Here is a 26,933-nt window from a genome sequence, read left to right on the forward strand (position 1 = left end):
AGAATTACAAAGTTGAAAAATATATGCCTGTATTATACGTCCCCAGTGTATCGTTCCATGGTAAAGACTGCATTTTGCTCAATGGTGGGATTTCTCGTTCATACTTCATCGAAAGTGTGCCGTTTTTTGATTTTTGTATTAAACTGACAAAAGACGAGCTTTCGATGCTAAGGAGATGGCCTGTTTTTCACTGGTCTGAATCAAGCCACGTTAATAAATGTACATTTGTGATGTCAATGTAGAAAATTCCACCGAAGATCCGATTTCTACACTCTCGGTAGGCTACAGTCTATGATATAAGACAAATTTTATCGTCCAATACAATAAACAACAAGAATTGTCCATCTTAACGGAAATTAAAGCCAGCTAAAGAGCACATTATTTTCTATTAAAATCATACCACCATCTTTAATTTCTTATAATCGTTGGTGGGTGGTTAGCGCGTGTACGTTGTATCATAAGGTCTGTCATTGAGTGAATCGGCGTGATTTCGATTCCCCGGTCGTGACAAGGAGTATACAGGGTTGTCTGTTCAACCTCGCTGGTTTTTCTCCAACTGCTAAAGACCCATACGCGCAAGCTAATTATTGAAATATAATTGTACTAAATGTTAGTCCCGAAATGATCTAGTTTATGTCGAGTGGACGTTAAACCCCATTTCTCTCTCTCTCTCTCTCTCTCTCTCTCCCTCTCCCTCTCTCTGTAATCGCCTGTCGATGTCTGACATCGAGGCCAAGGCAGCATCCATCGTATTTTGTTTTAATCATTTAAATTACTGTCGGAAGAACACCTTTGTTAAATTCAAAGCTCCAACATTCCAGAATAACGGCTAAAGATGTACACGATCAAAACTACTTTTATTAATAAACATTTTGATCCAAAATTTATTCAAATCGACCAGTTCCAAGTTAGTTAAAGTTTACGTTGATTTCACAAACGCCATATCTTTAAGTCTTAAACAAAAGTACCGGTAATAATAATTCAATCTTTTTAGTACAAGCCTGTACATTCTTCACGAAGGTTGTTTATAGATAATATAGGCTATACCATGTTGTTCTTAATTACATGACAATAACAACAATCTGTATACTGAAATAGTAGACTACATTTTTTACTAAAGCTTAGTAAAACGGCTAGGCTATAGTTATCTTCTTATGACGCTTTAGTGGACGATATAATATTCCGACAAATTGCATCAGACATAAACTTTGACAATTTATGACAAATGTTATAACAAAAACCTGCACAGTCACCATTAACTTTGAATTAAAATTGGTGGTCGATTAGTTATATCATATGAAATGGAGTTGGGGTATTGCACATGGCTAGGCATGGGCGCGGCATTTTTAATTACAATACAAGTGCGCTAAAGTCTAGCGGAATCCGCACCATCTCCTTTGATAATCATAACACAAACTCAGTCAACATCTAAATGAATAGCTTCGTTATTCCAGTAACACAACCAAACAGAAAATCGAACTAATTAACGTGGTTTTAATTATCAGCTATAAATAATCCGGGGTCGACAGATGCCCGGCTAATTAAATTCTAAAGATATAGCAGACGACGTCTTTTCACACTGGAAGATCAAGAATTCATAACGGTATTGACAATTTAACGGTAAAAAGAGACGTGCTGTTCTCGGCTTCGCATTAATTATATAACGGTACCGTCCCTTAGTTGATTTTTCTGCGTTAGAGGTATAGAAGGTCGTGAACATGGCTACTCGTAAAAAAGACAACGTGATTGCTGAAGAACTGGAATATTTTCGTGTTATAAACGAACGAAGTGTAGATGCCATTTCTTTGGATTTTTTTTACAAACCGCATACAATAACTCTTTTGGCCATTTCAATTTTAGGTCTCGTATATACTGCATTTACAAGGTAAGATGTGAAACATTTTCCGAAAAATTTAAAGGTCATTTCTCCGAGATTTTTATTCTCTTTATTCTATTCTCTTCTTGTTTCGTCTCTGTGAATCTGAATTTTTTTTTATATATTTCATCGAATGAATCGGTTAGACGATGACATCATATCACCAGATTTCATAACAATTTTTCTTCCGATTAACTATATGTCTATAACGCATGATTATGAAAAAAAGCTACTACTGTCTGATTCATCGTAAATTTTAAACGGATTTCTTCGATTATGAACAAACTACTTAACGTTGGTTATTATAAACTTACCTGTGTGTTTGTAATGAACTCCCGTTCGATAAAATCCATTGCACAACTAATTATCACAACGATGAAAACAAGTTCTCTCTTGAAAAATTGAAATATCACAAACTTTTCCCAGAGAAAAATACCAATATGGAAGATGGTTACGTCACTCTGCAGAAGATATCATTTCGTATTAGGGGTGACAGCATAGGAAATGCAAGTACAATTACGACAAGAATCCATGACCACTCGGACCAAAGATCACTCGGTTCAAGACCTTTCGGACCAAGTGATAGACCACTCAGCCCAAACAAATAGACTACTCGGACCATACAAAAAGACTATTCGGACCCAACAGAAAGACGACTCGGACCAATAATAAAATGTTGTTTTAATAAATTGATAATTACGTTTGTTTTAATATAATTACTCGAACCAATAATAAAGTGTTATTTTAATAAATTGATAATTGTGTTTATTTTAATATGACTTCTCGAACCAATAATAAAGTGTTATTTGAATAAATTGATAATTGTGTGTGTTTTAATATGACTACTCGAACTAATAATAACGTGTTGTTTGAATAAATTGATAATTGTATTCCAAATCGCAAAATATCGAGAACCACACTTGTAGTCACGTTTAAAAAGGGGCATATAAACGTCCGGTCTTCGTATTATTATGTGCTGTTTATATTAACGCATCAAGGGCGGATAACTTGAAAACGTGTCTCCACCCCCCCCCCCCCCCCATATATAGTAACCCAGGGGTTAGTGGGGTAGAATGGAATGAAACCACTGGGGATACCGCGAATGTGGAAAAAGTAAAATTAGGCTATCAGACAAGAACAGTATACCCGTATATGTAGAAACTGTCAAAAGTCTGGACATACCGAGTCTCATTGCAAGAGTAAAGAAAAATTAGATTGATATTTTTTTTTGGCACCATTATTAATTAATTTTAAAACTAATCGTTGATTTATTTACGTACACAAAATTGAACCAAACAACTCTAAATATAAGAATTCCGTATAAGAATTATTTGCTTCTTTGTATTGTGATTTAATAATAAATAAATAGCATATTGTCTAGCCTTATAATATAATTTAATTGGTCCGACTGGTCTTGTTTTGGTCCGACTGGTCTTAGTCCGAGTAGTCTTTGGTCCGAGTGGTCTGGATACCTACGACAATTGGCATTGAGTTTGAGCGTTCGCACACATAACTACCCGCATTCCTGTATTTAGTTACCGTCTTTTACATTCTAGTAAAATCTCTGCAAATTTTATAGCTTTACTTTTTGAAATATTTTGTTCTAATTATTTGATTAGCGACTCGGATGGGATTATTTACTTTTGAACACGCATGCCACACAAACACAACTATACATTCGTTTTACGGGCTTTATCACACTTCGGTCAAAACTGTCGAATCGAGAATTAATGTTCCGCTTCTTACGGGGTCATACGGGCTTAGTAGCATTATATACCCACCCGGGCACCCAATACGGCAATAGACACGCTGAGGGCTGCCGCAACACGCTTAAAGATGTTACTGAAGCGGTTATTATTCGATCGAAAGAATGCGTATAAAATTAAAAATACACTCAGAGAATTCGGAGGTAAGCTTCATGATCCTTGTTAAATTATTTATAACATAAAGAAGATAGGATATTTATAGTTTATTCATGACTTTATTTTTACGAGTATCCGTGCAATCAGTGATATTTTAATTGTGAAGAAAATTTGATAGACTGGCGATCAATGGTTTCCATATAAATCTCCTATGTAATTGCCTTCAATTGATATTTTTCGTCGCCCAAACCCATATACGATCAAAATGATCGCGCTGTCAAACTATCTTTCAATGTTAACCAACCCCCGCAACAGGTATATTGGATTCGACCAATACGTCACGAAGACATTGTTGACATCGACTCTGTCGAAATTACAAGTAAATTTTCAAATTTTTCAAGAGAGAACTTGTTCTCATCGTTGTGATAATTAGTTGTGCAATGGATTTTATCGAACGGGAGTTCATTACAAACACACAGGTAAGTTTATAATAACCAAAGTTAAGTAGTTTGTTCATAATCGAAGAAATACGTTTAAAATTTACGATGAATCAGACAGTACTTTGTGCGACAATGATAACATTAAAGGGAGTGTGACTCTATTCTTTGGAACATTAACATAGATGAAAATGGGTCTAAAAGTATATACATGTATTAATGTAATATGAATGTATACATGTACAATGATTTATATTCAAATTTTAAAAATTATTGTAATTTTTAATCAGTTATGTACAGTGAAATACCCGAACAGTCCAAATTGAACGACAGTCATTTGAGCCAGGTTATTCCATTCTACATGTTTTTTTTTTATTATTACTTTGTCGTTTGTGAATCAACCATTATGTAGGTTATATTTTTCTTTGTCCATTACAAATGGCGTCCGAACCATAGAATACACAACTTGTATAATGATTATAAAATGTTCATTGTGTCTTAAAGGACAATATTGGTGCCAGTCATTATCACATATGTGATATAGCTGGTTAAACACATTCCAAATATAATTTTAACACAGAGATCATTGCTACGATAGCTGAGTAATGCAGGTTTCCTGAATCAGAAGTGACAAACGCCAAAGGAAAACACGAGTCATCTCTCTATATAACTGACTGATGTGACGAGTGATAACGGATATAAGGGCGAATTTCTGCTCACTAATAATTCCTTCGAAGATCAATGTCGGATATGATTTAATAACACTTATGAATTAAGACTCATATTGAAGAAATATACACTTTCAGCCTGACTTAAAGATGAACCTGAATGTGGTAACATTGACACCGTGTCAAAGTTACTGTACCCAAAATTGTCAACAGAACTGTAATTGACTGCAACTGTGATAATAATATGATGTGTTAGTAGAAAAACCCTGTACATGATATATATGTGTCATAGGTAACCAGCATTACCTTTAAAGCATTATTAAAATACTGGGCCCTTATTCACGAAAACTTAAACTAAGATAAAATCAAAATTTTAAGAAATACTGCTATTCGATTGGCTGACCAGTAAAATCAATTTGCATATATCCAATGAAGTTGCAGTATTTCTTAAAATTTCGATTTTATCTTAGTTTAAGTTTTTGTGAATAAGGGCCCTGTTTTGCACAGATTGGGCTAATTTATAGCATTATTTAGGCCACTGTATCTAACATGATGTGATCATTGTTGGTTTGTCTTTGTTACTCAAAGACGAAATGAAATGGTTTGTGACTTATCACTTCCAGAATTATAGCCCTGTTTAATAAATTTTCTTATAAAGTTTGTTTTGTTTGCACTAGTTTGCAGTCTTTGTGACTGCAATTACCATCCAATCTTTTTGAAATCTTTGTGGGTTGTCTACCTTCCGGAAAGTCCCATGTACAACCCAAGCATCTGTGAAATTAACAATAAATATAATAACCAAATTATGATCTCCATTCATGTCTTATTCAATTTTTATTTTTCAGGAATGATAATTCTCACAATGACAATATTCAAGCAGGATTGTGTTCAGTTGTCTTTTTCTTTCTTATTATCAGTGTTTTAGCTTTTCCTAACGGTGAGTAAAAAAATATTATTTTTGTTTAAAGTAGCTAAGTCCCTAACTCAATATCATCCAAAGTCTTCGACATTGAAAACACAAATTATTTGTCAATTTAAATCAACATTGCTCTTGTGATCTTACCGGGAAAAGATGGGCTTCTGATATCCAATATTTAAGACAAAATAAACATTTTACCATTGGTAGATGAATCGTGTTGCATAATGTGTTTCAGCGCCATTTGTAACACGGGACTCGAAGAACCAGGCTAGACATATTCCACAAGTCATGACTAATGGTGACGCCATATTCTTATCTGGAGAGCGTGTGCATTAAGTACTATTGATGTAGACTTGAATAACCAGACGCTAGAGATTGTCATGACTGATTAGAAATTACATTGAAAACAGAGACGATTGAATGTAAATCAGTTTATATACAATCATATTACATTATTATATACATTTGAGACCCATTTGTGTCAATTTCTAGGTCCCAAATATTAGCGATTTAGCTTCTTTAATTATCCTGCTGCACATCATTTCTGTTTCCATTACATTACATTTTCTGAATTTTTGTCAGGCTATCAGTATCATTGACTTACTTTATTTCTTAATCGTGTTCTATCATATTTTTGTTTGTATGAGACATGTAAACTCATCAGAATCGCTGTTTCTTGGGTTTGTAGTTTCAATAATGAACTAAAATCCCTCTAAATCAATACATGTCCGCTATTGCTTACAGAACAGGTGGGGGGTTAGCACGCGCGCGCTGTATCATAGGGTCTGTCATTGAGTCAACTGGCAGAGTTTCGATTCCCCGGTTGTACGCGATAAGGAGTAGGGTCGCCTGTCCAACCTTGTGGGTTTTCTCCAGGTCCTCCGGTTTCCTCCCACTGCTAAAGACCCCTATGCGCAAGCGAATTATTGAAATAAAATTGAACCATGTGTTAGTCCCGAAATGACCTAGTTTGTGTTGAGTGGACGTTAAACCCCATTTTTCTCTCTCTGTCTCTAGAGAACAGGCTTTGATGATTAGATGTCGATGTACAAATACACATAGTACATCACCCAAAATAAAACTTATTGAAATTCAGATTGTGCAACAATTTTTTGTCAGGTTACTATCACTGAAACCTTTTATATGCTCAATACTATATAAGAGATTTTAAGATTTTTATTTCAAACGTGCTTGAATTATTTTCCTAGGCATAAGGAAAGTACTTCATTAAGTCCTGGAACTGTGAACTATGGGTCAAATTTTTTTAATTTTTTGGCTAAGTGCAGTATTGGAATTCAGCATTGCTCGTTGAAAGTCGCCTATTAAAATAGTGTTCATGTGACCAATTTATATACTGTAATGTCGAAGCTGTCATTTTAAACCATGACCTTTGATAGCCGATATATCACAATTAAAAGTATATCATCACAGTATTCACATCCTATTTCTGCCACTTGAGAATCTTTACTATTGACAGTGTATATCTGTGGGGACTGTTGGGTAGCCGAGTGGTCTCATATTAGTGCTGGGTATTGCCACTGCAGCCACGATACGATACGTATTGCAATTCTGGTGCTACGATACGATTTGTATCACGATTCATAGTCAGGTCAATATTTACTAAGAAATGAATAACTGATATATTTAGCCCTGCCGATATTGAAGAAATAAAACTGTTTTATATCATGATATTGATGTGAATCAAAATAAGGACCACAACAATTTAAGGGTGTTAGTGTACCTATGGATAATGTGTGACATGGACATGTTACTTACTAAAGGGACAGAACAAACAATAGCGATACATCGATTCAGTGTCTCACGATTCAATACACAAATTGTGAGAAGGTGAATTGCGATATATCGCATGAGCACTGTATCTCACATTAGAAATGATAACACTGCCATGTTGACCTTTAATGGGCAGGGTAGTCTAACATGTATACTGTAGATCATAAGGCTTCAAGTTGTTGTCTGTGCAGTTCATGTAGCTTGGATCTCAGGCTTACCAGTATATGTAAATGACAGGGATTAGGGTCGTCTGCCCTTGTCCGTTTCCCCCCCCCCTTCCCCTACCGAAGTACTCCAGTTGACTCCCATTTCTACTAAAGATCTGTGCTTGCAAGTGAATTAATGAAATAAAGATACAGGTCAACTATATGTTAGTTCCAAAATGATCTAGTTGAGAGTATTTTTAACACAACTTCTTGCTGTCTGTAACTTTATACATTACACCGGTACCTAAAACTGTTCATCAGACATAAACTAAGGTTTATTTAGGTGTAAAGCAGTTAATAATTTATGAGAGCCTAATGTGTGTAGCAAGGATGTATTATTATAGAATAGTATTGTTCATGTTACAAGGGCCAAACATGTTGCCACCAATCAATAATATAACATGAAGGGCGTTTACTCAAGTAGCATTGATATCATTATTCATTAAACTTGTATCATCTTACTCATGTCACAGAGAGGTCATCTTTATATTGACACGGTGGAGCAGGATTCACAACACGTCAATGTGGTTTAATGTCCACTCAACACAGAACCTGGGGAGAAACATTTGTCAAAAAAGTTATTGAACTTATTTATAGAGAACATATTTGTAGACAATTGTTTTATTAAATAGAAGATTATTATAATCTTCCGAGTAACAGAAACTTCTTCATAGCCTATTCTCGTGAAGAAGTTCAATAAATGTTAATCAGACACACTTGAAAAGATTTATTTTATATTTGCTTGACATTTTATCACTCAAGTACTTACAGTCGTACAAAGTCAAATAAGCCGTGTGCTAAACTCCCATTTCATTTCATTTCTATAAAGTCTATACATTACCCCACTCCATGTACATCTATATTAATATTAAAAAAGTTAAAAACATTTCAGCCCTAAAGTTAATCCTATTATATCAATATTACAATCCTATTAAATAGGTATCTTACTGTGCTATTGAATCAAGTATATGACAATCCAATTAAGTCAAATATACATATTAGCTATAAAGACAAATACATTACATTCTTATAAAGTCAATTGCAGTAAAATGATAATAAAATTGATTTTGAAATATCAGGATCAGGAATCTTAAGTTTGGACCGACTTTGTTACCTAATGACATATTCCAAGGCATTAGAAATATTTTGGAAAAATTTGTTTAGCCCCTTTTGACTCCCCTAAGTTCAACACTTTTAGCGTGTAATAAGGTAATAGTATTTATGCAATCCAAGTATAGATACAGAAATTTCTATTAGCAATAAAGTACAACTTCACTTAACACTGATGTTGGTTTCCCCAGATTACAGTATTACCCCTGCCCCCTTTATAATAGTGAGATCCTTTAATTTATACACTATAAGAGCTATAATGCTGATTTTAGGATCCTCAGATTACATAACATCATATAGCAAGACTTATAGTTTATCTTCACTCCTCAGATTATAGTTTATCCTCACTCCTCAGATTATAGTTTATCCTCACTCCTCAGATTATAGTACACCCAAGATAAAGTAGCTAGGTCCGTAACTCAATATCATCTAAAATCTTCAACATTGAAAACACGATTTGTATTGCAATTTAAATCAGCGTTGGTGTTGTGATCTTACCTGGAAAAGATAAGCCTCTGATATCCAATATTTAAGACAAAATAAACATTTTACCATTGGAACACGAATCGTGTACCATAATGCATTTCCGCGCCATTTGTAACAAGGTGCTCAAAGAATGAGGCTAGACATATTCCACAAGACATGTCAAACGGTGATATCATATTCTTATTTGGAGAGCATGCGCAATAAATAATATCGGTGTTGACTGGAATAACCAGACGCTAGAAACTGACTTGCGGTTGAGAATTGGCGTATTTCGCCGAACATAACTGATGAAGATTCACGGTAAAACGGACACAATTGAATGTAAAACAGTTTATATAAATTCATATTACATTATTATATGTGTTGCGACCCATTTGTGCCAATTTCTAGGTCCAAAATATTAGCGATTTAGCTCCTTTAAGGTCCTCAGCTTATACCACATCTTTTAAGACCAGTAAAGGATACACACTGATGTATGATCCTCAACATACTTGTGTATGTTATATATTTTATTTATTTTTCAGGTCCTTTTACAAGGCCACATCCTGCAATATGGAGAATGGTATTTGGTGAGTAGATAACTTATTTTGTACACAGACTCAGATAAAATCATAAGGAGCCAAAACTTTTGAAAATGAAGTGTTAAATTGAGTTGATCTAATGTACAAAACTGACTGCCAGTATATATGGTAAAAATTATAGTGTGGTTCAATTTAACAAAAACAAACAGGAATCTGTCAGACATTAACCCAGAATTTGTTTATGGGACATACGGTACCCAAGATTCCTCGGTAGGTTCCATGAACTCCACCGTATAATGCAAGTCATACGTGGCCATATTTAGTAATGAGGCTACACAATGGTGGAATGATAGAACCACTGAATAAAGGGCATGATAAATCCTTGAATAATTAATACAGTAGCTTAAATAAATTCAGTCATTGTTATCCATTAGTTCTCAAATTCAAAAAATTTCTCATGGCTATTTGAATTGATTTTTTGGTATTTGTTATTCAAAATAATTACAACTATAAGAATATAAGATTGAAGTGCTATTTATCTGCTAGAACTGTCCAAATATTATATTATCATTTTAGTTGAATCGAATATTCAAATGGCAATCAAATAATGACTTAGAAGATTTCAATAGTAAAATTAGAAATCAAGATTACTTAAAGATACATTATGGGAGATTCTATAATGAGTTGGCAGTTCTCACTATAATAGTTAAAGCTAGATAATGTAAAGTCAATTTGCTGAAAATTTCATTCAAATTGATCCACTATGAACCGAGAACTAAGCGTTTGAAATTTCCGGCTTGCCTTGATCATCATTACTAAAGTCAGTACGATAAACAGCATAGTCTCGATTATCCATTTAATCGTTAAATCGTGAAGGAAAGTTATGCAGTAAATCGGCTCATAATCCACAAAAGATCGCAGGCTAGCGATGCCATCTAGAAATGATTATGGTCTGGATAGGTTAATTAATGTCTAATTAATAGTTAAGATAACATTTTAGGCCTAAAGAAAGACCTGCAATAGGCAGATTCAGCTCTTGCATAATGCATGTTTAAAAGACTACAAATGTAACTATATTCATCCAAAGCATAACCATGTACATTACAGTCCTTATAATAGAGACTACAATGCCCCCACCCCATTTTGTGATAGAGACTACAAGATAAAAGATTTTCAATATTACCAATTATTATCAGTACAAAAGGATAAACCCTTGAAGCAATAGATTTCAACCATGTCAATATTTTTTCTTGCTGAAAATCTTCTATCAATCCAGCTGATGTTCAAACAGTGTTGACTAATGAATGCTAGAATAAACATAAAGAGTCATCCTTTAATAAAAGTTAATAGAAATACCATATTGATGGGAAGGATTCAGTCAGTTAAATGGGAGTAGCCCCAGGGAAGGAAAGTAAATACATCTCAGGAAAGCAAATATGGATATCCAGACCTTGTCGTAAAACAAGAGTTATCACTTTTTGTCCTCATCTGAACTCGCCTGAATGAATAGCAGCAGCTAGAGTAGCCGTACACTTGAGTTAGACATGATACAAATTAATGAATGATATACAAGTTTAATTCTTGGGAAAGTGGCTCTAGATCCCCCTTCCAGCTTAACGATATGTTCCCTTGATTATAATTGGGGCATCTGTTTTATCGGAAAGTGTGTGAAGCAATACCCACGGAAAATCAAATTATATTTATAGAATTGTCTTACAGTTACAAGCTCCCAGTAAATTAAATAAGAGCTATGACTGACCCTGACTTGCTCTCTTGGGGCATGCATTACTCCAGTGTTACTTGGGAAACGCTGATATTCTGCAGTCCATTGATTCTTTTAAAAGTTGGTTATATATTGAACATCGCTTCTATCATATCAATTAATATTTAACAAAGAAAATTCAAATTAATTGAATTTGATGACCTTTTGATTTACTTAGTAAGATTTTTATTTACAATGATTCTGTGTATTAAACTAGTGTTTAGATAAAACCCACTTTTTGTTCAAAATTGGACAGTTTAAGGGAAAAATTAAAAGGCCTGGTAGTCCATAAGAAACGACAACAAAAAACCCAATTGTTACCAAAAAGTGTACTGGTCAAAACGTTATCTTTTATTTTTCTGATTTGATGCCACCATCTTTTTTTTTTCTGATTTGATGCCACCATCTTTTTTTTTTCTGATTTGATGCCACCATCTTTTTTTTTAATTTCTATCAGTAAACAGTGAGGATTTGTTAGTATCTAGCTTACTGTTTTTGTTCTAATTGTCTAAATTGTTGTCTTAAAAAAACCACACTTTTTTGTCCTTATTTTTGTACGTCTTCATTTTGATGTAATCATATACTGCATTCACCTTGTTTGTCTGTCAGTCACATTTCTTTTTACGTGTAGTGTAACAGTGGTGGCGTAAAACAATCAATATAACTTTAGATCATAGGGTCTATTATTGAGTCATGTGGCATGTCTTTTTTAGCCCAGACTTGTTCATATATTTGCGTCGCCAGCTTAGCCTTGTGGATTTTCGTTTTTGTCCTTTGTTTTCCTCTCTCTGTTAAAGACCTTTATGCACAGTGATGGGATTTCGTCCGTATATTCTGGACATGTCTGACGCTATTTTCCGAACGTCCTAAATTGTCCGACCAGGAATATGCTCAATCGGACATCAAGATAAGGTGAAAGATATTCCAAATTCCAAAATTTATATAGTGTCGTTGATAATAGGCTGGATTCATTAGTTAATTAAGTGGTCAACGTATTTATCGTATTATACTGTCTATACACCTACCTTGATTAACAAGATAATCTGCCTTGATTGACTGACTCAATCCTTTGTCGGACACTTCATCAATCCAATCCTGAACAGAAGTCATTGCTTCTCCTATTTACTGAAATAGTTGTGTTAGTCCTAGAGTAACTAAAATGAGCGCTGGGTTGGGTAACAGACAAGCCTCATGGATTCTTATTTTATTTTTTATTTCAGGTGTGAGTGTTTTATATTTTATGATGTTATTATTTATATTGTTTCAAAGTCGTCAGGCTGTACGACAAATGATGATCTGGTTGTTCCATGATCTACGAGACTCTGGTCCTGATACCAAGGTAGGATTTTAACTTTTAAGACATTGTTTGAATGAAGTCAGTAGTGAAAGGTGAAGCAGAGATAGTTATTGTGGTAGTTGTGCTGTTAAGTGGGCCAGAACGAAATTAATGTTAATGGAATTGAAATATTTTGTACCATATGTTGAACTGTGTTGTAAATTTAGAATATATATTAATATCAATCTCATCATCATACAATCTGTTACAATGTATAGATACATGTATATTTATATATATACATGTAAGACTTAAAATAGCATAATCTTTTTTAATCTATATAACTCTAATCATGTCCAATCTTTGTATAGAATTTAGAAAATATATAGTATGACCATTTACAGTTTATCTGAAAGCCTTCCACATCTTCTCAATAAGCATTTGAAATCTGCAGCTGGTTTGCATCAAAAATAGTATTTGCTTACATTTAATGACATCATTGAAAAATAAACTAAATCTATTGTTTTATGTTACGAAACATAAACTACACAAGTTTCTAAATTAATTTGCATATTTATAAGTTGGCATGATTGAAGGTCAATTAAGCTTATTACTGCTTCTAAATTAATATGCATATGTATAAGTTTGTATGATTGAAGGTCAATTAAGCGGATTACTGCTTTAAAGGAGACATTCTCTGAAAATCTACATGTATTTGTTGTGAGTAACCTGCAGGAAATCAGGTTTACTGATTTATTTAGGGCTGGTTAAGCCAAAGAGGTGTTTTAAAAGGAATTGATACATATGTTTATTTTCTCATTTCTAATTTCAGGAATATGCTGTAAATTGTTCCCAGATAACATGGGGCAGACTTTACTCAGGTTTAGATGTTTTCGCTGTGTCACATTTTTTGGGCTGGACGTTGAAAGCTATATTAATACGGCATTATGGGATATTATGGACAATTAGTATTATGTGGGAGTTAACGGAGGTGAGTTTAAAGATAAACCATGAATGTTAAATTTTACTAGACTTGTTTCGTTTAGTTGCTCTGTTTGTGTTGAGAGACAAATGACATCACATACACTGACAATAGGTAAAACATTACAGACTTCTACAAGAGTGTTCACTGACATCCAGTCACTGAAATCTCACTTATAATGAGGTTTCATACCTCAATGCATGCTAATTTTCCATTTGATCAATTTCTAGTGATCACACTAATAATTGATATATTTGATTTTAGGTACCATAGTTTTTGGTTAAGATAAAATTTCATTTTATTTATTTCCTATAAAATGTTTACTATTATTAATTCAATGAACTCAATTGATATGCAAAAATAAACAGATAACGGAAATTATATATTTGAAATTTTTTTTATACAGTTGCTATAAATCTGAAATAATACTTGTTCTGTTATTTTCAGGCAGCATATGCTCATTTGTTGCCAAATTTTGCTGAATGTTGGTGGGATTCATGGATATTAGATGTGTTGCTATGTAACGGATTAGGGATCTGGTGTGGCATGGTTCTGTGTCGCCGTCTGGAGATGAGGAATTATCATTGGGAGAGTATTAAGTAAGGAAATTATATTTTTAATTTGTAAAGATCTTCAATTTAAATTGTAATGCCAGTCATCAATATAAATTGTAAAACCAGAGATCATCACTTTTATTGTAATATTAACATTTAAATTGTTATAAAAAAAGATCATCAACTGAAATTGTTATAAAAAAGATAATCAATGTAATTAAATTGTAATAACTGCCATCCATTTTAAAAGTTGTTATTGAAAAAATCATTGATTTAAATTTAAGCTCTAATAACAACTGGATTAAAAAATGTTTAGCATGTGAGAATGAGGTATAGACCAGAAAAACTCAAAAGTGAATTATTCCAATATACATATATTTATGGTACATGAAACAATTTATCTATCTGAATTAACATGTCATTATTGTTAGATATTCATATTGTCATAGATTTTAACCTGCTTTTTTAAAAAATTATTTTTCATTGTTAACAAAGAGACCAAATTTATATGCATTATTCAAGTTATTGAGATGGAAGAATAACAATGGATTTCAACAATTGTCATCCTATCTGTTTGAAATTAATATGCATTGTTCAAATTACTGAATCAAACACAGGCCTATTAAATTTCACCTATTCCATATAATATTAATTACTTCTTTAGTTATTGTCCTGGCTCTCTTTGTAGAATCTGGTGAGCATTGAGGTTACTCTGGTTGGGTAGGTCTTTATATGTGCACCGTAGATCATAAGGCCTCTTATCTATGCACATCAATTCATAGTTTTAATCCCAGTTTGTACATGGCTTTTCTCCTTGTCCCTCTCAGACCTGTACATGGAAGCAAATTATTGAAATAGAAATTGTCCCAAAACCATGATGAAGCACAATTCTCTCTATCTTGCTTGTCTAACCTGTTTGGGTTTGCTCTTTGAGTAGTTTTATTCAACTTCTATACAACTCTTGCACAAAGGCAAATTATTGAATTAAGATTATACCATTTTAGTCCCAAAATGACGTTATTGTCAAGTGGACATTAAACCCCATTTTTCTCTCCTGATAATAATCTTACAATTGTGTAGTTTTCCTTGATATTGACATGTTATAAGCCTTAACATATAGAATCCCAATTAGACATGAGATTTTATCTCTGGAGAATACAGCATTTATTGATGTGTTCTTCTGATGTTTAAAGGGATGATCCATAAAGTATTTATAGGGACCATGAATCTACGGGTCCATAAAAACTTTTATGTTAGAACATCCGCAATGGTTCATAATTTTTTAAAGTTTCTACAGACCGGGTTTTCCATAAAAATTAAAAGACGAATCTGGACGAAATGACAGGTACTAGAGGAGTTATGGTTAAAAAAACCCTAATCTATGACTGATTTGATTTCTAAGCTAGCTTATGATAGTACCAGCAAATTCAAATGATCATAACCAGAGTTTGGGACTAATTTGTATGGTGTGTATAAATGGTTGCATCCCTAAGATATAAATATAAATAAATCTAATGTTATAAAAAATAAAAAAAGATCTGTATTAACGTAGTTGTGTTATTGTAATTAAAGGAGATGACCCATCTATTTCTACATTCTAATAATAGATAACTATGACAGCTACTAAAATCAATTTTTAATACAATCTGTCTATCATTTAATGACAGTATAAAGTAATGTTTGGATGATTTGCATATGAAATATCAAATTTCTCATGGCCTAATTCACACTACTCAGACTGATGGGCTATACTATATACCGGAAAACTACCGGAAAACACCATTTTATACTGAATACCAGAAAACACTGGAAAAACACTAAATACCGGAAAACACACTAAATACCGGAAACCACCCTAAATAGGTAACCCGGAAAAGGGCTATACTATAAACCGGAAACTAACCCTAACCTTAACTGAGGCACACAGAGGACCAGGCTCCCGGTTACCTATTTAGGGTGCCAGTCTTCGGGTTACCTATTTAGGGTATTTTCCGGTATTTAGTGTGTTTTCCGGCATTTAGTGTTTTTCTGGTGCTTTCCAGTATTCAGTACAAAATGGTGTTTTCCAGTTGTTTTCCGGTGTTTTCCGGTATATAGTATTGCCAAGACTGATTATTTAACATTTAATTAAAAACAACAAATCAAAATACCAACGCTAGATAATCATCTGGCTTGGATTCATTCGGGTTTGAAACAGACCCATCAATTTGATTCACGGCAAATAAAGATGACAGCATCTTGTTACATATAGTCCATGTGACAGGCAGATATTCATTACCAATTTGATGAATTGGTTTAACTATGATTTTCAGTTAGCCTTAGGTCTAAAGTGTCCAAAATTGGTTGATGGACTTCTGGGTCACTTTGCCAAATGTCAGTTTGGCGGCCATCTTTAAAAAAAAAGGCCGCCGTTTTTTTTCTTATTTGAAATAGTGCGAGTCGGGGAAGCCTTCATACCTCCCCAACAGTTTCACCTATATGGATATGTTATATATCTCAAAATGTTCATAATATAATTCTGCATCTGCTGGTATATGATATATGTTGTTTAATCAATACTATCAGTTTTAAAATAAAAGATTAATCTGAAAAAAGCAATATTTTCGATTTTTTTTTTCATGTCTGTTCGTATGTTTACTAACAAATCGTGTTCAGACCCATATAAGCCAAATTATCTGTTTGGTCAACTTAAGTGATTGAATAGATATCAGAAACATTGATCATAAAAAATAATCTCAAACATGAGTGTCCCAGATCCAAGATGGCGGAAATTCAAAATGGCGACAAAATTTCCTAAAATGACCAATATGTCAGATAATAGTCATTTCATTGTTTGATATGACATGTACTATCCAATGAGCTTACAATTAAAGATTCATTACGTAAGATTTAGATAAAGAGCTAGCCATTCTTGCTACAATAGTTCGAAAATAGATAATGTAAAATGAATAATTTGACAATTTCATTCAAATTACTCTATTGCGAGCGAAGATATTAGCCTTTGAAGGTTTGACAAGACACGTGCAATAATTTCAACCACTGTACTGGTTGCTCGAAGCTAAGTCTCGCTCCTCCATTTTTAGATTAAATCAAAATATGACTGATACGTTCTAATTTATTTAATATCGGAGAAATCCGATGCCATCGAGCGTTGATTATGGCCTGGGTCAGTTAATTAATGTCTAAATAATAATTTAGAAAACATTTCAGGCCTAAAGAAAGACCTGCAATAGGCAGATTTAGCTCTTGCACAATGTTTGTTTAATCTAAACAAAGAGTTTTAAAAATCCAAGATGGGGAAAATTCAAAATGGCGGTCAGAATTTCCATAACATGAATGACTGTTTTATATAGCTTATAATGTCTCTTTTATAAGGTTTTCAGAGTCACTGAACATGAATAAAAACTCAAAAATAATGCTGAAGAAAATGATGTTAATGATACTGCTAAAAATGACACATCCTATGCGACCCCCCCCCCCCCCACACACACCCCATAAACAATACAATGGGGCATAATATGGAATTGATTATTTTGTATCTCACAGATCACAAGACATTTCACCAAAATAGTGAGTCATTTTAATTTCATCTACTATGCCTTTGCACCATTTTAAGCCGTATAAAAATAAGATCTCTTATTCGTTCAGAAATGGTAATGTGGTCCGTTTTTACATTAACGCCTCTATGCCCGGCAACTTTTGTCGTATAGTCTAGTAGGCCTGCAACCAAAATTTTTAGCTTGCTTAGAAACACAGTTCCGCTACAAGGTCCTCCCTATTAAACAAACTATACATATTTGGAAAGCTTATAACACCAGGAACACAAATCCAATTAAAATGTTTTAAGGCCAGATGAAAATTGTGATAATTGTCAAGTAAATGTTGTATTTATACTGACAATTGTGAAGTTGACATAAAATTACACATATGATACCTAGGATAGGACAGGCTTATCTTTGCTCCGTGAGGTGAACGACGGGGTTCTCTACAACCAGGCTCGAAATTTCTTTTGAAAAAACTGACTGTAATTTAAATGGTACTTTCTAGAGTATATCCTGGTGTTTTTAGCTTATGCATATATCTTAATAATTCATCAAAAACGACATAAATTCATAACTACGCGAGAACATTGACTAGTTTAGGGACCCCCGAAACTACCATACTCCTTTTGAGTGTCCATCCCTGAAAAGGGAGGCAAAAGATATGATGTTAAAACGATAATTCATATATTATTTTACAGTTATATATATAAAAAAAATGTCTCCTTTTTATCCAATGGACAATTTATTGTTAGTTCATGTAGAAAGATATGGTGCTTATAAACGTGTTGCAAATTTCCGTATTACATGGTAGACTTCAACGTATCATATACACAATAGGTATTTATTTTACAAGTATAAAAAATGTTTCCGTTTTATCGAATGAACAATTTATTGTTAATTCGCGTGGAAAGATATGATGTTAAACATGTTACAACTGGTATATTAGTCGAGTATTTTACATTTTACAGAAAGTTTACGTTTAATTGAAAATTCCAATAAACAATTTATTTTTAAGTTGAAGGGAGTGTCCTACAGGTGGTAGACCATATTAAATGCTGCTTGAATGTGTATTTTCATAAACTTTGTATGCATATAGATTATTATACTGAAGGTTCGTCTGGATAGAAAATAAGATTTTGTTTGAAACAGGTGTCCTAGAAAAAATGGGTTCACTAACATCAAATATCTGGTTCTACAATAGGTATTTATTTTACAAGTATAAAAAATGTTTCCGTTTTATCGAATGAACAATTTATTGTTAATTCGCGTGGAAAGATATGATGTTAAACATGTTACAACTGGTATATTAGTCGAGTATTTTACATTTTACAGAAAGTTTACGTTTAATCAAAAATTCCAATAAACAATTTATTTTTAAGTTGAAGGGAGTGTCCTACAGGTGGTAGACCATATTAAATGCTGCTTGAATGTGTATTTTCATAAACTTTGTATGCATATAGATTATTATACTGAAGGTTCGTCTGGATAGAAAATAAGATTTTGTGTGAAACAGGTGTCCTAGAAAAAATGGGTTCACTAACATCAAATATCTGGTTCTACAAATTGTATTTGTCCCTTCTAAGCTAATACCTGTGCGGAACAAACCTTTCCGTTTCATCGAAAATTCCAATAAATAATTCAATTTTGAATTCAGTGGCTACGAAAACCCTATACATGATATATCACAAGCCCTACCTTGCATGATACTATAATAATAATAATAATAATAATAAAAACTTTATTTATTGAGGCAACGTATTTAGTTTGCAAAAAAACTAATCTTCCATAGGTCCCTCCTAAGCTACAAAGACATATATACATGTAATATCAGGATAAATTTAAAATCATTAGAAATGCAATAGCATTTTAAAGTGGGGAGTTTGATAAGTCACTCCCAAACTTCAAAACATATACATTATACAAGTAGAAAATAGGAAGAACACTATAATTACACACAAAATAAAATAGAATGCAGTTGCAAGTTAAAAATAATAAGTATGTCGTCAGTTGAATATTATGGTTCCTTCAGTGTGCAAAATAAATGACTTTTCAGTTTAATCTTAAAATTTTCAACATTTTTACACATCTTTATATCAAAAGGCAGATTGTTCCATAAAAGACATGCAGAATAATGAAAAGTACGTTTTCATGGATTCCGTTTTGCAATTTTGAAGAAAAAGAGATTTACTGGTCTGTGAACGGAGCAAGATATCCGTTTTGGAAACAAGAGATTTTTCAATAAAATAGAAATTTAGATAAAGTGGAGTATTAAATGTAATAATTTTGAATGCTAAGACAATTTTATTGTAAAGAATCCTCTGTGTAAGGGTAAGCCAACCGAGTTTAGTAAATAAAGAGGTGGACGGAGTTTCAATCGGTGCATCAAGAATAGTTCTTGCTGCCCTCTTTTGTAATTTTAAAAGAATGTCTAATCTACTTTTGGTAGCATTTCCCCAAATAATAGAGCAATAATCAAATATTGGTAGTATGTAACTGTTATAAAACAAAATTCCTGTCTCGTAAGGTAAATGATCTTTTATCTTATTTAGGAGAAATATTTTTGATGTAAGTTTTTTTAGACATATCTGCTATCTGTGCTTCCCAATTAAGGTCTTGGTCAATTTGAATTCCAAGTAATTTTGCGGTAGTAACCGTCTCAATTTTCTCACCATGGAGTGATAAAGTTAGGTTTTTCTGATTTCTTTTGTGTTTTGATGAAATCGGCATTGATTTTGTTTTCGAAGGATTGATTACCATCCCATTGTTTTCACATCATTTAGCAACCAAATAGAGATAATTTTGGAGATTATTGGCGATGGATTAAATATCTTTGTGTGAACAATGCAGGGTACTGTCATCAGCAAACAAATCTATCTGACTTGATTCAATATTGAGTGGGAGATCATTTATAAAAATAAGGAATAGGAGAGGACCCAGGATCGACCCTTGTGGAACCCCGCATTTGACTGTAGTAATTGAGGAGGTAATTGATCCTAAACATACTTTTTGCTTCCGTGAGTCAAGATATGATTCAATCAAAATTTGTGAATTATTATCAAATCGATAAAGATGTAGTTTTTCAATAATAAGCTTATGATCAATGAGATCAAATGCTTTGCTAAAATCAAGATACACTATACCACTCATCGCACCATTATCGATAGCATCAAGCCAATTATCTGTCATTCGGATCGGTGCAGTAGCACATGAATGATTTGATCTAAATCCAGATTGGTAAGCATAAAGAACATTGAAGGTTTCCAAATAAGTTTAAATTTGAGTGCTCAAGTGCCTTTCGAATATCTTTGAAATTGTGGGGAGAATTGAGATTGGCCTATAATTGTTCGGATCATCTTTAGCTCCCTTGCGGTCATTTTGGACATCGGACAGAACCCCAACCGAAAATGACGTCACAAAAGTGACATAATCTCAAAATTGTCTTTAGGGACAAATTTTGACATGGAAACAACCCGTCCCCAAATATCGTTTCGATTGTGACACACTAGCTAAAAGTTCACTAAGTTTACAGGAGTTATGAAGGTTTCCCCGATGCGCTCAATTTCAATGAAATAACGGTGGCCATCTTTAAAGATGGCCGCCAAAATGCAATTTAGCAAAGTAACCCGGAAGTCCATCAACCAAATTTCAACACTTCAGCCACCAGGCTAACTGAAAATCATGGTTGAATTTATTCATCAAATTGGTAATGATGTTCCAAAATCCCAGGTCTGGCACATGGACTAATAGGCAGCACCAAAGATTGATTGAATTTTCAATTTGTCATAACTTTGTAAATACTGAACTGAATTGAAACCCTGATATCCCATTAGAGTTTCTTCTTTCACAATATTGTTGTTTACTACAAGAAATTCTATAGGATTAAGCAGAACAGTAGGACGATAAACCCCATTTCATTTCTTTAGAATTAAAATGACACATAGAGTCTTTAAAGATACATTATGGGAGATTAGATGAAGAGCTGGCAGTTCTCACTAGCTGAAAATTTCAGTCAAATTGATCCACTATGAACCGTAATTTTAGCGATTGAATTTTCGGCCTAGCCTCTATCATCATTACTAAAGTCGGTAGGATAAAAAACATAGTCTCGATTATCCATTTCATGATTTAATTATGAATGGAAGTCGGACAGCAAATTGGAACCTAATCCAATAAACATCGCAGACTAGTGATGCCATAGAGAGTTGATATGGTCTGGATAAGTTAATTAATGTCTAATTAATAATTTAGATAACATTTCAATCCTAAAGAAAGACCTGCATAATGTATGTTTAATCTTGATCAACAAATTTGACAGATTTACTAAAAACATGAAAATTTTCCATATTCAGGATGACATTTGAAAGATCTAATAGTAAGGATGACATCACTAACACATTTTGTATTTTAGTTTCTAGTGCTTGAAATGAACAAATATGATTTGTCTGAAAGATTATACGAGCTGTAAAAAATGTTAAAATGTAGAAATCACATTGACATTTTCTTTAATGTTTCGTGAGTATTGTGGTTTTCACAAGCTCTGTATATGTAACACAATTAAACTGTCTATAGATGATCAACTCATTCATATTTAATTGACAATTAGATACTGATGTTACCCAGGGGAGAAAAACAAGATCATTAGATATAATTTCTATTCTTTGTTGTTTCGTAATCTCATCTAAAATAGACCCGGTTTGTAATTGCTGTTGTGATCAGCTCAAAATCCAGAACAAAATTATTCATGTTTGTATTTCATTTTCGTCTAAATACAATAATAGTGTTTTTATTATGTACACTGAATTAATAACAGATCATAACGGTTTTAATCCAGCTAAAATGAATTAAATCTCTTTAAAATAGGTCGAAATAAGGAATTGAGTATGATTTGATGATGTATTATTTTTAGAAGTGATGTTTCAATCTCTATATTATAAAGTCTTGTTTACGAAATATGAAATGAAAGTCGATTTATGGCCAATTTCAGTTTAATTTGGCTTATTTGCATCAAAAGTAATGGAATACCAAAATGGTTATATCTATAGACCAGGGATGCTATTTCAAAATTTTGCACGTCAGACATTTTTAGTTATGGTTAACCAAGTCCAGAATTAGGTCACCGAAAGTCGTCCTCCACTTCAGGAAATAAGATCAATAAGCTTCCATTCCCTTTAATGGACTTTGACTAGAAATACATTTTATGTTATGTAGCATATCGTGTTATGAATAATGTTTATGGTTAGCACAGAAAATTAGGTGGTCCTCTATATAAAATAGACATAGACAGATTGTCATGCCACAAAACAAATCAAGATATAAAAATTAAGTAAATTGACATTGTAGTTGTTGATGACCTAACTCAAAGAGATTGAGCAACTTTAATAATATTTAATATTGATTAGTAAAATGTGAAGAATTCTACCTGGTAATAACTTTATGGAACTGTATTTTAATTACTTTCTCCACATTTTCATGCTACAATAGATAACCTCCATGGTATTGATTCTGAACAAAAAATGAACTAAGTGATAAGTAGGGCAGACTATTTCTATTCTTTCAGATTTTTTTTAATGTACCCGGTAACTAGGTGGTTGTTCTAAGCATCATCTATATTTAAACTAGAAATTCCTTTCCTTTTTATGTTTCAACTGGTAATGACTTTAAAGGTATCACATACCTGAATGTAAAGATTATTGTGTTGTTACTTTTCTGCATCGTTAAGTAATTAAGTACATCAAAACCATCATGAAAATGAACTGGCTTGTACAAAAGGATTGCTGAATTTTTAATATTGTATTACCTTAGAGAGATAAAGATGTTGGTGTGAAATCAATAGAAACCAAATGTAAACATTAAATGGCAGGGACAATACAATATAAAATCATTGTATTTTCATCAAATTTCGTCATTTCTCATAAAATTATCATAAAATAAAAAAATATAGAAAATATAAAATTTCACTATTTCTCATAAAATGAGATGAAAAAATTTTCAAAATATAATATTAACCATAAATCAATACTCCCTGTAATAAATTTCTATACTAATATATCCAGATCCAGGCATTTTATAACCCCTAGCTGGCTCCTCTCTTTCATCTTCTATTTGACAGTGCTCAGTCAATGTTATGTGAGTATATGAACATAGAAGAAGATGACTGCAACCATTAATACCACCAGTGCTACTAGTGGGACTTTCTTATCCGCATAACACTGGTTGAACACTAATGAAGACGGGCATACGCCATGCAATGTGCTATGAGGGAAATTTTGCCCAGACAGCGGCACTACAGCCTACTCTTATATCCAATTCCAATTGTCAAGGGATCTTTTACATCCGAATGACTAGACAGCTGTCCTTGTCAGGCCCTCCGTCCTGCATCACTGACAAGGGGGCGGAAAATCTGGGTGAACTTTCTCGGCCAATGCAGGGATCGAACACCCGACCTCCAGGTTAGCGAGCCAGCATCTTACTCACTTAGCCACCGTGATCCGCAGAGATGGATAGAGAACAAGCTAAAAAATAAACCCTATTTTTTTTACAATCAGGGGCCATAATCCAGGACGTTATTGTCTGAAGTGTGTGAATATAGCAAGGGACTGAGATCTTTGGGATATGAAGACATGTTTTAAGTTTCATCAAAATTGGACAAAAATTTTGATCTCTAGAGGATCCACAACCTTCGTATTTTAAGTACATTTACACAATTTGCGTACAGGGAGCGTCCATTTTGTCGGGCATTTTCGTTTCGATTTTGCCGAAATTTGAATTCAACCTTCATTATGGTGCAACAGTGATATATTTAAATGGTTTTTAAAATTGGGAGATCCCTCAAGCTAAAAATGTGATTTTTCGTACAATCAGGGGCCATAATCCAGGAACTTATGTTCTAATATGTGTGAATATCCAAAGGAACTGAGATGAGAGATCTTTTGGATATAAACATACATGTATATTTTACGTTTCATCAAAATCGGATAAAAATTGTGATCTGATGGGTCCACAACCTTGGTATTACATACTTTTATACTATTTACTTTCTGTCCGAAATTTGAGTTATGTATCATTTATCATTTATGATTATTCTAAATAGCTACTCTGTTTCAATGTTTACGTAGAATTACATTTGATGTATGACTTTATTTCTTTTTTATTTTAGAGACATTCATTCTGCTACTGGTAAATTACGTAGAGCTGTATTACAATTCACACCAGTCAGGTAAGGAGACTGTTATATTTATTGGAATTATTTCTATCCATTAAGCAAGGAATTAAGTAATCATGGCAAAAGAACATAAAAATCATAAAATGTATATTTTGCATGTCCAAGATACAAGATATTGGAAATGCATCTATTCTCATAAATAATAACTTAAAGGTAATATTTCCCAAGCAACGAACATGACAAGACTGATAGTAGAAGTAAAGTAGTTTGAATCCGGGGCGAGTCCTGGTGCTTGCCCTTTATCAACTGTTCTACTTACACTGCATAGTTGAAGTAGGGTAGTTTGAATTCAGGATGCATTTTGGGAGCTTACCTTTTATCAGCTGCTATTACTTTATTATTTTACTTTGAGTCCCCAACCATATCACTGAGATCCAATCTTGCCTGCACTGTACAGGGATTCTTCTTTCAGTAAGGCATCAATTCATCACAGTCTTGGATTTTTATTCTAATAAATGATTACATGTATTGTGTGTTATATTCTTTCAGTTGGACCCATGTACGATGGCTTGATCCAAACTCTACCAAGATGAGAATTATAGCTGTCTGGATGTTAATAGTATTTTTCCAGGTCAGTAGTCTCTGTCGATTGATTCACCGTAGTCAGTAGGTAAATTTGTCTGAACATTTCAAGGATTTATTAACAGTACATGTTAAATTCCTCATACATTTGGAGTTCATCAGATTCTGTTTTGTCCAAGATGGCTTTTAATTACTTATTCCCAAACTACTGACATCATAAACAACTAATAATAGACTAAATGTTCTATTCTAGCTTGCAAAATCGTGTGTGAATAGTCTCTATCATATTAATGTACATTAACTAGGATATTACTAAACTTAATATCTCAATACTTTAATCTTTCTACATTCTCAAACAGAATTGAACATTAGTCGCATCTGCATTGAATAATATATGCTCTCTAGAAGCTTTTTGAAATAAGTATCTTGTGATGTCAGTTGAAGAAGCAATAACTCTATTTAAAAGGGTTTCAATTCAATGGCACTGACTCAATCTTCATAGAATTTATCCTTATTAAATTACCAACTGAACAATTATAACAAGTTTATAACTATTACTCAAAAATCTCAATCATGGCAGTACATGATATTTGGAGAAAGTGATATGAAATAGAATCAGAGTTTAGATATTAAAAAGGGGAGGTTACTCTTATCCTCATTAAGTTCTGTATACCTGTAAATGTTACTGTTTATTTCAGCTGGTGGAACTGAATACATTTTTTCTGAAGCATGTTTTTATGGTTCCTCCTCCTCACATGTTAAACGCAATTCGTCTTGTATTAATCTGTCTTATATCAGCACCATCTATCAGGTTAGCATCCATTACAATAGGTGTTTACATTCTTTAGTCAACTATTTTATTAGACAATTTGTTCTTATATATCCGGCCAATTATTATTATTTGGGTGTGATTAGAAAAAAATTTAACATTGGAATTAAAGACACAATACAGGTAACCGGTGCTCATATTGTGGGCACTACAACGTTGTAATATTGGTTGGTCTGCAAGATTCCTCATTATGGTGACAATTGTACCCATGTCTTCATGTAAACAAATGTCAGTCGTATTGTGGGAATTTGACCACTTGTGTTCAAAGGATTACAAATTGTGCACTATAAAACATTTATGATTAGCTCACTACAAAATATAGTAGGAACTTTTGTGATCTGGTTAAACGAGTTGTTTTCTGCATTATT

General features: G+C 33.1%; 1 protein-coding gene across 1 annotated transcript in view; it reads left to right on the plus strand.

Annotated features, from left to right (window-relative positions):
• Positions 1-1,710: 1,710 nt before the first annotated feature.
• LOC126822483 (phosphatidylserine synthase 1) overlaps positions 1,711-26,933 on the plus strand; it is a 30,460-nt gene continuing 5,237 nt past the window's right edge. Inside the window, exons 1-9 of the mRNA XM_050551416.1 lie at positions 1,711-1,885; positions 5,689-5,780; positions 9,880-9,924; positions 12,859-12,977; positions 13,747-13,905; positions 14,344-14,495; positions 25,149-25,208; positions 25,704-25,785; positions 26,435-26,547. Of these exons, the coding sequence (XP_050407373.1) occupies positions 1,719-1,885; positions 5,689-5,780; positions 9,880-9,924; positions 12,859-12,977; positions 13,747-13,905; positions 14,344-14,495; positions 25,149-25,208; positions 25,704-25,785; positions 26,435-26,547 (989 nt within the window). The 5' untranslated portion in view covers positions 1,711-1,718. The remainder of the gene's footprint in view (positions 1,886-5,688; positions 5,781-9,879; positions 9,925-12,858; positions 12,978-13,746; positions 13,906-14,343; positions 14,496-25,148; positions 25,209-25,703; positions 25,786-26,434; positions 26,548-26,933) is intronic.

This window comes from Patella vulgata, chromosome 1 (genome assembly GCF_932274485.2).
Source record: "Patella vulgata chromosome 1, xgPatVulg1.2, whole genome shotgun sequence".
Taxonomy (NCBI): domain Eukaryota; kingdom Metazoa; phylum Mollusca; class Gastropoda; family Patellidae; genus Patella; species Patella vulgata.